Source organism: Hyalella azteca, unplaced genomic scaffold (genome assembly GCF_000764305.2).
Source record: "Hyalella azteca isolate HAZT.00-mixed unplaced genomic scaffold, Hazt_2.0.2 contig422, whole genome shotgun sequence".
NCBI classification, from domain to species: domain Eukaryota; kingdom Metazoa; phylum Arthropoda; class Malacostraca; order Amphipoda; family Hyalellidae; genus Hyalella; species Hyalella azteca.
In genome coordinates, this window is record NW_025930774.1 from 239,675 (window position 1) to 256,154 (window position 16,480).

The 16,480-nt window shown below is 37.5% G+C and overlaps 1 protein-coding gene across 1 annotated transcript; it reads left to right on the forward strand.

Moving 5' to 3' along the window:
• Positions 1–640: 640 nt before the first annotated feature.
• On the forward strand, positions 641–11,679 carry LOC108666727. Its single transcript, XM_018153644.1, has 7 exons — positions 641–745; positions 3,461–3,709; positions 3,957–4,155; positions 5,459–5,588; positions 5,933–6,813; positions 7,076–7,574; positions 8,722–11,679. Exons 1-7 carry the CDS (start codon positions 676–678, stop codon positions 8,833–8,835), a joined length of 2,142 nt encoding a protein of 713 aa, XP_018009133.1. The 5' UTR covers positions 641–675; the 3' UTR covers positions 8,836–11,679.
• Positions 11,680–16,480: the final 4,801 nt, after the last annotated feature.

Here is a 16,480-nt window from a genome sequence, read left to right on the forward strand (position 1 = left end):
ATACTAGTACTACTATTATAAGTGAGCAAGTATAAAATCATGTTTGGTCATACATGAAGGCTGAAATTACCTGCTAAAGGTGGAGGACATTAGTAGAACATTCAAGAAGGTTACTTACATAATTTTTTAGGGGCCATTGTTATCTTTAAGCCTAATGGGCCCGCCTAGTAAATCACGATTTCTTGTTGGAATTCTCACTATTCAAAGGTAATGACCGCGTCCCATTTTTTATCCTCTCACTACATCAAGATTATGCAATGCATCTAAACCAAATTTAATGAATAACTTTAACATTTTTCACTCAAAGTATTCACATTTGTATTTAAAAGTTTTACAGACATCAGATGAGGTACTAATTAACATCAACGTTCATTTCTTACGTCGGTCGATCGAGCGGATTACGGGAAAAGTTATCAGATATTGATATGGTAAATAATTGTATTGACAGTATTGAATCGTAATAGACAAAGTTAAAAGAATTGGCAATAAGCCGAATTTAGAATAATATTAATGGTGACCGTACTATAGTTAACTATACCAAGATTACGACATGCATATGCCACTGCATTGCATAATTTAGCATTGCGTGCGACCTAGTCCAGTTTGTTCGTAAGTACACAAATTCAGTCGGTCTTCTGCCGTTCTCCGATGTGGTTGTGTGTGACGTCGTGAAAGATGAGATCCTACCATGTGCTTCATTCTCTTTTGTTGATAGCAACGTTAGAAAATGTACTATCTACGACAGGCAAGTATTATGCGCGATAATCTAGGGAAAAAATTCAATACATGCGTTCTATATTGTTTTATTATACGTATTTAAATATATTTCGTATCGTATGCACCTGAATTTCCACATTCAAATTACTAATAATGTATCATTAAATTGGTGATGTGAGTTCGACAATAAAATATATATTATTTACGTAAAGTGACCTTTATGATCATTCAGCATTTTAGCAATCAGCCATGGGCGGGATTCCACCGGTCACGTACACGAGCTTAGCCGAGCTATCCTGGTGTTCGAACTCCTTGTTGAGGCCACACACGAACACTTTCATCATTGATTTGGATCAGAATACAACATGAAACACCTTTTTAGCTTTGTATACTTTTACACATCAAATATGACTTATTTTGCTTATTTTAGAGCAATAAATTTTGTTGAGTGATCACTTATTTTTAGGTGTTCTGCTGTCAACGAAAACAGAATGTTTCGAACAAATCTATGAATGAAAGGGAAAATCGCGTGGGCCCGTCTGATAGCTGTCTGAGACGTCTAATTTTTCAGTTATAATTTTTCATATTCATTTTAAATTTAAAATTAGACGGCCAATAGTAGGTAGTTCTTCTAATCTCCACTTCGTTACCCATATTAATATTTTTCAAACCTTGAGTATGCAACCGGGCGCATTTCGAATTTTAATTAACTTGATTGATATTTATGTAAATAGAGTTTATTGAGTTGAAAAGTAGAATGGTATCAATTTTCGAGGTGCCTGCTTGTTCTTTTTTTCGAAATTGGTCACTACTGACGGGTTACCTCCTAAATTAAATAATTCAAGCTGGGTGAACTCATTTACTTAGAATCATAAATGAAGTGTTACGTAATTTTCTTGTGTCTTTGGCTGTCGGAAAGTAAACATTAATAATAATTCCGGAGACAATTACAAGAAATTATGCTCTGTTAAAATATTTATTCACTCATAAGCATTTTACATAATTTAGCATCTTGAATAAATTAGCTTTATCGTATCGATCTTAGCTATAACATTTTTTTGCTTAATACTCTCGAACCATTTAATTAATATCATGCAAAAGAAGCATGCAAATATCAAAATAGGATATCTAACTCTTATCTGATTTAATATCAAGTTCCTGAAATCAATATTAAATATTTGTTGCTTTTTCCTGGAATGTTTAAAATGCGTAAAAGACTCGATTTTAGTGTCGTAACCACAAATTATTCGTGTATTTAAATGCTCACATTTTTTGTTATTGATCTGTTTACGGGACAATGGAACCATGGGCAGATTTTTGGCGTTTGCATAATAACGCAACTTCGGACGCAACCAGCATAGTGAGCCGTTTTGGGCAGAGATTAGGTTAACTTGACATATAAGGAAACTTAGCCGCTACAAGGTTATGATAGCGAAGATGTGATCAATTTCGTACCGAAGTGCAGACTTTCTATTTGCAATACTACTACATCTTTAACGAACTGCTAGAATGTAGCACTTTCACCCTGACCACTGATGAGAGCCACTCTTGAAGGAAAGACTCCAGTCCGACAGTTCAATGGGAATTGTTATGCAGTGGCGGTTACGTAATCATTGTGTTTCATTCATAAATTCACCTAGCAACCTGGACCTAAGCTCTGATTTAATTAGCTGTATTAACATATCCTAGCCCGAAGCCAATAAACGGATACTACATTAATTTCAGATCTTCTAATAAAGAATTTGCTATATTTATTTCTTTTAACTCCAATCTTTTCACTAATGCTTCTAACGCCCAATTCTCTCTTCAAACGTTAAATTAATGCCTGAAAACATACCATAAATAAAGAAGGAAACTCTTGTGATTCTTTACGCGTGTACGCATGGCTTTTTGCTGCACGAAAACAGCGGCGGCCATTGGCGGAGACGGTGTGAGTGAGGCAACCTATCAGAACGCTGCAATGTTGTGGCAACACAAGCTATCTTTCAATCCCTAGCCATTAGCCAATATATTCAAGCAGCTTAATCCAACTGTGAAACTTGTTCAGAATAATCCGACACTCCATAAACATCACTGATAAGCGACCAACAATAAACCTCCGGATCTCGACACGCTAGCCAGTGAAATTTATTCTTAATTTTTCATGGTTATATCATATGAAAGTACTGTAAGACCGTCTTTCCGAACACTCGAGGCAATCAAGTCAAAAACAGATTAATAACTTATTATTATATTATTTAGGCAATGTTTGCCCAGCACTGATGCTATAGGTTTGCCCAGCACCTGCATAGGCACGTATAAATACACTACACCGGACTCAGTGGACTGCTAATTCGTATTTTACTATAATGCTAAACCTACACCTGTTATCAAAATGCTCCGCAGCATTTGTTTCATGTTGTGTTTGCAAGATTAAACCCTAAAGAGTAGCAACATTTTTTGGCCCAGCGCTTGAAATAGGATTTTGTTTATATTGGTTAGATCTTTGAAAAAGAGTATGGCTAATTCGCATTATCTATTTGAATGCGATTGCACAACCTCCACTTCTGGTACTGCAGTGGAGCTCTTTTCCTCGCTACATGGAAGTATCAGAGTCTGCTTCGTGTTATGCTCAAAGGTTCATGGACTTTGCGTGTTGGAAGCATCTGCCTCTATCAAAGAGAAATCTACACTTATGATCACAGAACTTTAGTCGACCTTGTACGTGCACCGCATTTAAATAAAATTACGGCTGTGTTTACAGATGTGCTGGTGGCATACCGCCACAACGTCTACGTCATCAGCGGTGCCGACTCTCGTGATTTTGGAACCCCTCGCCCTCTGGTGTCACCGGCACTTCACTTCCCACAAGGCCTCGCCTTCAGACCTCCATCAGGACAACAGGACCCTGGTGTCGTCTTCGTTACCGACGTGCAGAGCGGCAAGGCCTCCGTCTTCGCGCTCAAGCTCGACGAAGACTCGAATGTTGGGCGCGTCGATACGATCATCAGGCGTTAGTCTTTATTCTAGACTCTTTAATATCAGTGCTGGCATAATTAAGCCTAGTATACTAAGTACTAAATATCGAAGATTTTACCTAGCTTGAAATACTAATGCAAAATTAATTTATTCTATAGCATGTTAATCTCGTATATACAAACATTTTACCTTTCAAATTATTGTCTTACTTTCGTTGTCATTCATGTTCCTATACTATGGATCATCACATTATTAATATAGTATTTACTCGTGAACATCAGAGTCTTCAGAGGAGCTGAGCCTGGTGTCGTACAGTGAGCGCAACAAGTCACTGTACGTGACCCAGGGTCTGCCTACACCGCGGGTGTCCGTGTCGCGTCTCTCCCACGACATCAGCAAGCACTGGTCCTCGAAACCCGCGCCGCTGGCAGCCAACCTTGCTGGTCACGTCACAAGTCTTGCTATCGATGACTGCAACGGGTGAGAGAAACTACTGGTTCGAAACTAATAAGAAACTACTAGGTTCAAAACTGGTTCGAAACTTGTGACTAAAAAGTAGTCAATGAATACGAGGAACAATGAGAATGTAGTGGGTATTTTGTGTGACTAATATGAGCGCGCTTATTGATGTTCATTTTACATTACAACCCACAGTTCAACACTGCACTGAAAAGGCTCAATACACTAATACTATTCCATGAGGGACCAAAAAGGACAAAATATTCTTAACTTTTTTTCATGAAGACCAAAAGGCCAAAATATTCTTGAACATTATGTGACCATGACAGAATTATGACATGACATCACTCTTTGTGTTAAGCACTTGTAGAGTTTTTATCGTTCTTGTTTCCTGATGACATTTTGAGGAATATGTCATACGGTACTTGCATTGGATTCAAGCATTCTGCATCTCATTGTTAAGCCCGTTAGTTCTGAGGTTTGTAATTAGGAAGTTGTTATCACTCAAATCATTTGTCATGCATTTAGTAGTGTTATCTTATCTTTAACAGTAATAAAATATATTTTCAATGTTGAAAAATTTAGTCTTTCTATATTTTAAAGCTCATAAAAGGGTTGATAATGCACGTTATCTAGAGAATATTTCAGTCGGCTCAAATTATAGACTCGGAAGCTGAATGAGCCTAGTACGGTATTATTTAATGTGATGGGAAGAGCGAGGTTTGTCGTGCACATGCTAAGTCGTGCTGATGTGCAGCGTCACGGCGTCAATCGATCTGGAGCTTGTGCGCACGGATCGCTTTATTAGTTCCTCTAATCATCATGATTAGAGGGGCCTCCAAACTTTGTTCACCAAATTCAAGTACAAATTGGTAAAATTAAAGAAGTGGTTATTTTGCAGTTTAGGAAATTATTCCTATGCAAGAATCCCAGGGCACATTGACTTTTCGAAGGCATATTTCAATATTTTCTATATTTTTTGTGGATAAACCGAGTAAAGATGATTTGGTGTTATTTCAATTTAGATGAACGGTTTACAAATATTATCTCCACGTTTGATTTTAATGAGTAAGAATAGTATAAGTATTGTACCTCTTGATACAGAAAAATCCGTCCGTGTTTCACAGTCACTATTATTGTAGAAGTTCGCTTGACTTTCTTGAGTGAAGCGCATTTTTCTTTTTCATTTCGTATTCGTTTTTTCCCTAGAAAATAGTCCTCCACTTTTCAAGTTAACTTTTATTTGGTGTCTTGAAATCGATCCGTTTTGAGATCGATCTCTTATCCCAAAGCCAGTCTCTTAATTCGATATCACAATTTTCAGGCTGCTGTACTGGAGTGAGCGCAGCAACAGCAGTTCTGTATCGGTGATGTCGGTAGTTGGACTCGGTGGTGTCCACACTTTGAACCTCAGTGATGGAAGTTCAGCTGAGACATCCTTTGGTTTTTATCAGGTAAACACTCGTCGGGGATATTATTTATAACAATGAAATAAATGTTAGTTGAACTGTTTCCACTACAAGACACTACTGTGTCTTGATATAGTAAGAAACTACTTATGTTGTATTTAAAAATTGCTATTACCTTACATATTAAATTATACTTAAATTAAACTTGAAGCAATTCAATCGCTGGGAGATTTAGCTTATTCAAACTCTGCAGGTTCCTTCCAAATTACTTATCAACAGATTAATTCTGTCTTATAGTAAGCTGTCTGAGTGATTTTTTATTGTGATAAAATTTAGTGAGTAATACCAGATCAAGTTGAAAATGATTTCGTTGTGTCTTATTTTTCTAGGGAATTCATTATGACGATCACAGCCAAAGTTTGATCATAGCTGCCACCGATACGGACAACTCGACGAATTCATCATGCCGTTTCATCTCGTACAAAAGTAATGCGGACGTTGGAGGTGACGTATCCGTGATAGCTGAGCACCTCCCTAACTGCTACCCATACTCACTGGCCGCGGATGAACGCTACTTGTACTTCAGTGACTGGGCGAGAAAGGCTGTCATGAGACTGAGTAGAAATGATCCTACTGATCTTGTGGAGATCTTCGAGACGCCGCCCGAAACGCTGCTGAGACGACGACGCCACGGGGCGTACGGAGTGCTTGTCATTGATGACAGGGAGAGACCTGCCTGTCGAACCGAGGTGATTCTTGCTAATGACACGACTGCTCCTGAAACTGTTGCGACTGCAGGTGGTGAAGAAACTAGCAACCTTCTGACAAAAACCAAACATGAAAACACTCATAGCAGTGAGGCTGAAAAGGACGTCGAGTTGACTACTGAAATTCTCCATCTTGCGCGAAACAACACGTTTGCTGGCAGTACCACACCTACCAATGACCCCGATGCTATTAAAGATCTTCCAAAGCTTCTTGACGTTCGGTCAGTATCAAAGTCAGCGTCGCCGACTGAGATCAAAGATAAGGATGAAACAACTTCTGAAGGTTCCGCATACCAAAGAGACTCGTCATCCTTAGCTCCCACCTCCCCTTCTGTTGCTCTCTCTACAAGTCCTCCTACTGTTCATGATAATCGCGTTGTACTGCCAATCTCTGATGATGATCTTCAAAAAACCGCCTACAGGTCCGCTCCTCGGAATGCCTCAGGCCATCTTCACGCTCATGGAGAGTCTCCGCAAGTTTTACCTGAACCAATTAGTGTGATGTGAGTCGTGATTTTACAGCCTCTAAAAAAACAATAGGATGACATTGATGTTTCTTAATCCAAGTATTTCGAAAGATTTGTAGTTATTTATTCGCCAATTTTTACCAAACAAATTACATCTGGGTTTGAAAATTTCTTAGTTTCATTAGCATTACAGTAGTAAGGTATCATTTACAATGTCATTACTGAATCATCAACTTAATGTAATGCTTCAGTTTTTTCTTCACATAGTTTTTCACTGACTGTGCGTTTATTCACGCAGGTTGCCGCAGTTCTCACGCCAAGACCTAGAAGTGACGGTGTTTGTTCTGATGGCGGTGTGTCTGTTACTGCTCCTGACCTCTACAGTGCTGCTCATACGTCAGTTATACTCATGCCGAGCCTCGACCAGCTATGACGGCAGTGGGACAACTGACGGACGAAGTTCGTACGATGGCCTCAAGCCGTCAGATTGTAGTATTGTAATTTCAGAAAAGGACAACACTGAAAGCAGACCATGTACTGAACGATCTTTGGGAAACGCTGACGTCATCATCGACTTGTCTCACGACGACATTAAGGTCAACTCAAACCTGCCAGCCTCTTCAAGCCACCGCAGAAAAAAGAAGATATTTGGGCCTAAGAATGGAGGTATCAAACATCTAATATCGAAGTCCTTCACTAAAGACGGCCGGATAAAGAGCAGCTGCCCAGGCCTACAGTCCAGTGATGGCGTCACTCTCAATATTGAGGATTGTTGTCAGATGACGCTCTGTGAGACAGTAAGTGTGGCATCGCAGTGTAGGAGATTCCCAAACCTTGTTCTCAATTACCTTTTGGGGCGATCACTTGCATCAACATTCAACAGTGATCTCCTACACCTTGTGGTGATCTTTTGCACATGGGGGTGATCTCATACACTTTGGAAGTGACTTATCCCACCAAAAATGTAATCTATGACACCACGAGAGTGATCTATTACCGCGTGGGTGATTTATATGCACTTAAAATGATGTTTTTATTCAATGTGGGTTATCATTACCTAATAGTATTATATATACGTGTATATTATATATCAATGGAAAGTATTATTAATTTTTTTTTACGGTGATCATTAACTGTTGACGCAATTATTACCCTCTTGTGGGTTATTATTATTGCTTAGGCACTTTGAATTATGGATTATCCCACCAAGGAGAATTCCTTTATTTTGTGCAATTATTGGAAAGGATGGAAACGCCTTTTGTGTTATAAGTCGGCCATATATGTATATCAAATATTGGCCATGTTTGTTGAAGGTAATGTGTGTATTTTAGCATGCTGGGTCGAGCAGCAAGGTGAAATAGTTAAGGAGGCACGGCTTTATCTTCTTCCATAGATGAGCTAATATGAGGGATTATCAACGAAGGTTTGGCCACATTTGTTACATTAAAAACAGATATGGAACGTTCTTTTCACAGTTTCTATTTTTTTACCTTTTTGACTTGACGTTAGTCACACCAAAGCATCTTATCGCATTCTAAACGAATTGTGAACATTCGAGGTGTTCATACTGCTTTTCATCTCTTCTATTGCATTTCTTGAAGATTTCAAATCTTCCAATATTATTCTCCTTCAATTCTTAAATCTTTTTGATTTACCATTCATGTTATAGGCATTCAATTCTATCACATATAATTTTTAATTCCATTCTAATTCAAACGTCTGGGCTTCGTCTCTCAGTTTCTCATCTCCTCTAATCAATTGATCCTAATTTTATGCGTCTCTCATCTAGTGACTTTCACCTCCGAAATTAATCCGCTTCATTCCCTCTTTAATAATTCATAGCTCCTAATGGTCGAACCATATCATCCCACATTATTCAATCCATTTTATTCATATTTACATTAGCCGCATCACAAGTAACTAACGCGAGTCTACATTGTGCAGCCGTGCTACACGAGCGTACGCAAGGAGGGCAAAGACTACCGCAGTCCCAGCGCTGCAGCCGACGACGACATGACTCAACTTCTTGACGACCACGAACAGCACACGCCCTGCTGATCATCATGATCTTATTCATATACGAATAATGTCATGAACGTCGAATATGTCAACATTCATGAGCGAGCCATAATACAAGGATGAACCCATGCCCTAATGAGCCGCGCATAATCAACGTGATCTCAGACGATTAAGAATTTTTAACTCAGCCTCTCATGTCCTAACAAACCAAATACGATGCAAGGAACAACAAACAGCCAGCAGAACGCTACACATTAATGTGATTCCATTCAACAATGAAGTATCTCCTTAGCATCTAATGTCCGAAATATAAAACAATGATCGTGTTAAAACTTCGACGCTGCCACTCGTCCACTTGCCGTGCATCGGTGATGTTTTCCTATTGCCTAAGTAGTTCAAGAGAGGCTTCTTGATTAAAGTTCCTATGTTATTTCTAATCTCCAACGTACTTTGCTGAGATATATCCAGCGAAAATGTGGTAAATGGTTGAAAGAACTTACTAGCCTACGACTCGCTGAAATCAATTACTCTCCAACTAAACTCTTTGTTAAATCATTATATTACTAAGAAGAGTTTAAATGTCGAGGTTGTTAAATTTCAAGCCAAAAAAGCTATAAGCATTATGAAAAAAATTATTACCAATTTTGAATAAAATTCTGAATCTCCTTAATGAAAATTACGAACAAAAGGAGTGTAAGTACTGATGCTTGGAAACGTGATGACTTATTCCCGAAAATAAAACAATTTAGGCGATAGTAATGGCAATGGAGGTCAATGTGACCATCTCGGATCTTAGCAAATGCCTTTGTGCCAAAACTAACATCCTCTGACTTAATGCTAATTATTTAGCTTTGCCTTCGGAGTTATTATTCACTGCCATGTTGCACCACCCATCTCGCTCTTAATAGTATCAAGAAAATCGAATATTTGAGCATGCTATAAATCTGTACTTCTTTGTCGTGTCCTTTTTGTGCAATTTGGTACTTGAGTCAATTAGTTTATTATTTTATTGGATTTTAGTATTAAGTTTCATTGGCGATGAATGTTTTTTTTCTTTGGGGTGCGATTGAGTAAGTTAGATATACGAAGTGAACGCCATGCAGGGTAGAATCTATAAATGATTGCTTTGCATGTAGCTAATTACCTCCTCATATTCACTGCCATTAGTGAAGACTAGAGCTTTGTAGCAAACATAGCCTTCGCTGCAGCCAATATGTTTAGTCGAGTTATTGCAACGAGCGCTGAGACAATGTGGCAGCTACGTAGTATTAATAATGTACAAACTTCTTTTTGTGTTTGGAAGGTTTGTTTACTATTAAGAAAACATTGATCAAATCAGATTTCTAACAATTTTATCGAGGTTTCCGGTTTATTGCTTTCTTGCAGTAGGGAACACACGGTAGCTACAGTGCTTAACTGAATCAAATGTTCTTTCTTGCACCGTAACTCCAGCGACAGATGAGGAGAGGTCTCGTTCGCACGTAAACTAAATAGGGCAGAAATATGTTCTGTTAATTTACATGATAATATTCAGTCATATACTTGTTGAGTACGGATATACTATGTATCCTTCCGTTATTGATCTGTTCCTACTGGATGTTCAGAAATGTCGAGCGGTTAAGAATGTTGACTTCTTAAAAACAATCGTGTATGTTCAAAGGATGCGGGTACGGGATTAACCCTTGACCAATTTTTAATCGCACTACAATTGCCTTCTCCAGTGTACGGTCTTCTTAAAATATTCGATATACTTATACTGTCCGAGAATCTCGCTCTGTAATTTTAAGTTTTATTTTTTTTCTGTCTCGGTATCGTTGTGTTCACCGTTTTAAAAATTTACATTCAATGAAGAATTATTTATTTTACTTCAAATTTACGCATCAAAAGCGTCCGGCAACTGCAATTTTGAGTCAGCTTCCTCTAAAGTTACTTGAATCAATTGTAGCAAAATTTTATTTGTTCCCTAATGATCCGAAAAATCGTTTACAGTGTTGAAAAAATAGAAGCATTAATATGGAAGAAAGTATTATTCGTCAAAATAACCGAGAGAAATTTAGTCTGGTTTTCTTGAATTTTTCAGCATTTCAGATTAAATAGTTAGCACAGGAAAACCTCTTCAATTTGTTAATATTTTCGGCAGCCTATAAGGCAGAGCATGAGTTTTTTCTCTACCGAGCGTACTCCATTGTGAACGCTGTGGTATGCAATATGATCCTACCTATTGCAGCGTTCAGTGAACCATCTTAAAATAATACCATATCATTTGATTGGCATGCAATTCTGCTCTTCCAGTTGTTAGAGGCAAGATATTTCCATATAAAAATGGTGGTATATGTAGGAAATGAATGAATTAGAAATTAATTGGCCTAGTCATGCATGCCTGACCAGCTTGCTTACTAAATTGTTGTTGGTTCGTAATGCCTTACCTACTGTTAATCTTATACACGTTCGATGTGCAAGGTTAGTGATATTAGTCTAAGCCGAAGACTCACAATGAAATCAGTGTGCATACTGATGGGATATAATAATATTATAGATGGAACTGTTTACATTAAACGTTGTTCAAGCTTTCAGGTTATCGGCTGATGTTTTAAATTAGTCGTAGAACTAAGTTACTGTTTTGCTTTGTTTGACTTAATTGCCCGACGTGATACAGTGCAGTCGCAAGCTTGTGATTTTAGGTTGAAAATGCTCTCGTCTTAAACATTGATTTTGAGCTAATAACTCTCTGCATTCACAGCCGAGGTATTATAAACTAATATCTACACTTCGTACAAAGAAGATTGTATGAACAAACTTATTAATGCTCACAAATCTTCGGTTATTGTTTTAAACTCGTAGTTAAGAGATGTACAAGGTTTGCGGAATAAAATGATTGTTTAATATTGCATTTACTGTCCAAACTCACTGGGGATATGTCTATCCATGTCGTCGGTTTTGGAGCTGTAAAAATGCCCGGAATGTTCCATTCTGTAAAGAGTTATTCACTTTAGTAGGAATACACAGTGAACGGAAAACATCCAAATCATATTGATGATAATTCTCCAGTACATAATGTTAACAATATTTAACATAATGTTAACACGACTTTTAGTCGTACAGTTTTGTTCTAACTATAATCATATACACGTCACTTAAAAATTGTATGTTCATTTATTTTTTATGCAAGAAGTGTTCAAGCCCTCTCATATTCACACCCGTAAACATTACACACTAGTTTAATATATAGATTACATTGCGACAGTTAAGTGAGTAATTCAATGTTACTGTACCTTTTAGTCGTGCTGATAGTTGAATAACCCGGCCTACAGGGGAGCGGCGCTAGACGTAGATGCCCACCCAAAGCAGCAGGAAAAGGATACCAAACCCCATGAAAAATGAAGCAGCTATTGCTATGAGTACCTCCTGCAAAAATAGAAACAATTCAGATTGATTCAATTTTGATAAATGGATACTTATGAACTGATAACAAGAAAATAAGAACGAATACATCAGTAAAACTCACATCCAATGCAGTGCATGGGATCAATGATGTTTATTGAAATAATTCGCATCACTTAAATAGATAAACTAAGCACAAGAACGTATCTATCGACTTTCTGAGGAGCAGGTTCACACACGGAAGAAATAAGAAACTAATTTCTTGCAAATATTTCCACTTGCCTATTTTTCTGCAGATTGGGCTCAAACATCTATCAAAATGTTCAAAAAAGATGCCGTTGCTATTTCCTTTAATTTAAGCTTGCATATATCCAGGGATTACGCATGAAGCACAGTATCATGATGGTATCTGAGTGAAATCTTAATTTGAAATAATACAAAAATATAAGTTGACAAATAAACTGACACTTCCAGTAATATTACTCGAAATTTATTTGCATTGAATGCAGCTTCTTAAGATGGAATAGTCTGTATCACAGCCTCTAGGCTGATGTAGCTGAAAACTAGGGGTGACAATGATACTATTAATGGTGATAATTATATGGCCCAGCACAAATAGGAAGTCATTAGAAGAGGTGAAAACAAAGTTTCTGCTAATATCAAGTAAAGTTTAAAGGAAAAAAGTAAGTTTAAAATGCATATTATTGAAAATATTTTAACTCAGATTTAATTAACAAACCTTCACAAAATCTCTAGTGAGTTTTGTAGATGTGACTTCATACACAAAGAACCAAGCAGTGAAGAAAATTGCAATGGACAGCAGAACCAGTGTCAGGTGCGGGAAGATTGTTGGGTTCACAGGTGAAACATAGCGGCTCATGGAATCCAAAGTTAATGTAGAGGCCTGTAGATAAGATTAAAATTAAATAATTTAATTTTAAATCTGCTCACAAAACAGGGTACCTAAATTATTATTGCAACATCAAACTTTATGAGTCAGTTATGAATTCATACGGTACTAGTATTTTTCTCCAAGGCACAAATATTTAATATGATATATCCTAAGAGCCAGAAATTGGTATGAATTTTTATAAAAACTCATTACTTATGGCAAAAAAATGGTAATATATAGCCAATGTAAAATTTTATATTTCACATTTTCAGTTCACTGCATGCTAATTATGCAGCAAAGTTCAAAAAACTAGTAATTAAATGCATGATTCAATATCAATAAACTATACAAACGGCCAAATAGTAAACATTTTTCAGAGTACAGGTTTCTGAATTCTAGTACCAGCAGTACCTATGTTGATCAGACTGAAACCGCCATCATTGTTCAGACCTGATTCTAACCATTCAGACCTGATGTACTACTGTAACCATCAGTAGTAGGTATGATGGGTTGACTGTAACCATCAGCAGTGGGTTTGCTTGATAATAACTGTGTACCTATTAGCAGTGATTCAGAGTTAGATTTATGCATTCAATTTATATCAAAAATGGGTATCAAGGGCCTGCAAAGTTTATACAAAACCAGGATTGGAATTTTCCTACTTAAGAATAAAATCTTGTAGGTACAAAATGACAAATTTTTTATACACGTGGAATCTCAGGAACTGACTGGACTTTTGTTGACAATTAGATAGTAGGTAATTCATCAAGCAGGAATCTTCCAGATCTAAAAATGGGGGAAAGCTCTTGTTGCTGCTCAAAAGATAGATATATTTCATGCCTGAACCTAAAAATTTGATGATTTCAATTGCAGCATGCTTAGATTCAGAAGTGAATAAATTAATACTAAAGTATTGAGCATTCCACATGGAAATTGCTGTACATGTATGACCAAATATGGTTGAATACACTTGAAAGTTAATGATTCAACATTTTGATCTTCAATTTTATTTTCTTGTTCTGCACAATGTCAATTAACATTAATGGTTAGGCTTAATTTACATAAAAAGAACACAGATTCTAAATTCCTTGGAACCAATTCAGCCCATTTAGTTTGAATTAGCTGGACAAACATCCAATGCTCATGGCTCTTGCCTAATTTGTTTTATAAAAAAAGTAGAACCAAAAATTGCCTATCAAATTTTTAAGATCATTCATGGAATTGGAATTGGGGTGAGTGCTGACCTCGGGTCAAGAAGTTTAGAGTAGTTTTTCACGCTGCATAAAAAATCTTTTACTAGCGTAAAAAAATGTACAAGTTTATGTCACACATGGCAGTTAACAAAAAAGTTCAATTAATAAGTATTCACTACAATTCTAAAAGACTAAAACATGGCCCTGGGCTATCTCATTTCTAACAAACTTATTTTCACCTTTCATCTTCATGTACCATTGAGTTTATTCAATATATTATTGCTTGGATCCTCCTCTGTTTGTTATCCTGAGTTTGTTTTTATTTGGTTTCCTGTGTGGGTATTATACCATCCAGACTGTTAGACTTTAGAGGGGATGACCCCAACAATCTCACAGACGATGGATCACGTGTGACGTCACTGCATGCTCTGCCTCCTAGCCAGCAGTACGTAAACAGGGCATCAATGTTGATGCGGTCATCACCAAATTTGTGATGGGCTACACAGTAGCCTAATTTAACCTCCGGTAACAACGTTGCCAACGATTGTGAATGTTTTCGATTGTGATATTGTAATATACACTTTTGATTGTGATATTGTGAATAATTTCTATTGTGATATTGTAATGTCAACATTCTACATCAAAGTTATTATAATCTAATGTCGTGAGTTACAAGATGAAAGAGAAACAAAGGACTGAACTCAGGGGAGGGAGCTGGAATGAGGACTGAGCAGTGAGCAACCAAAGAAAGTAAGCCATTGAATTTTTTCCAGTTATTGATGGCATTTTGGAACTAATGGAAGTAATTTCAAAACTTCACATTTCAAATTTTTATTTTAAATTAAAATCAATTTTGAAACTCCATCAAATTCTAGACAGAATTGTGATGCTCCCAAGGGGGGATGTAAGTGAGCAGGGAATGTAAGTATGCTGGGTTTAGACCACTATGCAGAGGGTGGATGCAGCGTTGCCAATATATGGATTTTTAAGCCCAAAGCGTCGCCGGCCATTTTAAAGATGCGCGTCGCCGGGTAATTTTTAATGAAAAGCCATTTACGCTGAGTAATGATGAACTATTTACAAGCCTATGAACTTAGTTACAAGGTTGCATGCACGTGTTACCCCAAATAACTAATTTTACCCTAAAAACAGTCCGATTGTACAGCAAGTGTCAACTGAACATGTAATAAAGCAGTCTGACCGCTCTAATATGACCAAAACTACACAATCGAAAAAACGTTGTTTACATTTTTTGCGGGAACTCATCGCGACTGATTTCCGGACAAGCTTCGCTGCATCGTATTCCATCCAACGCACCGGAAACCTTACTTTTTTTCTAAATAGTTGGCCAAAGACTGAGAAATATATTAAATGCAAGAATTTCAATCTAAATGTATCGGCAAGATCTTCTGAAGGCGAAAATTTGGCTACTGAAGCATCGCCAAAGATCTTGCAATATTCATCCACTCTCTGCACAGTGGGGTTTAGACTGCCGCATGTTGCCACTTGCCGGAGCGCACGACAAAGAGGAAGACCACCATAAGGACCTCTCTTCCTAGATTTCCACGATGGTGGCAGGCATCTTATTCACTGCAAGGCTCCGGCATGCTCTCCAAACGGTGCAGAATTTTTTGCACATTTGCAGACAATGCTAGGGCATACTACAGCAGGCTGTTTCCCTGCAGGCTGACAGGTTTATTAGAATATATTTGATCTGTCAGGCGCCTTGCAGCTGCTAATGTGGATAGTACAAAAATGTTTGGGGCTACAGTATTGATGAAGGGACCAAGGTGGTACAATCAAAGCAGGGCAGTGTTGGTCTCCAACAAGCAACCCTTTCAAATGGTGTTTCACTTTACCCCTTTCAATAGGCATTTCTCTTTCAAGCTCATCTGATGAAATGTCATTTTTAGATTTCTGTATGTGGATAAAAAGGTAGAGTCCCAGGTTAAGAGAAAACCATTTTTTAAAATGAATTTTGCATTATAGGTACCTATGTTTCTTTTCTCATTCATTTCTTGAAGTGTGACTTACAAATAGGTCTTCCATCATGCTCATTCAGTGTGGAAATCCAGAGGGGTAATATATTAACTGGTAAACATAGCAAATTGGAAAGCAGGACCCAAAAATCTGGAACGTCCAGCACACTTCCACTTTCACTCCATCATCATCACTGATGAGTCTCTGCAAGATGCCACAGCTGTTTCTTTAAAAAAAA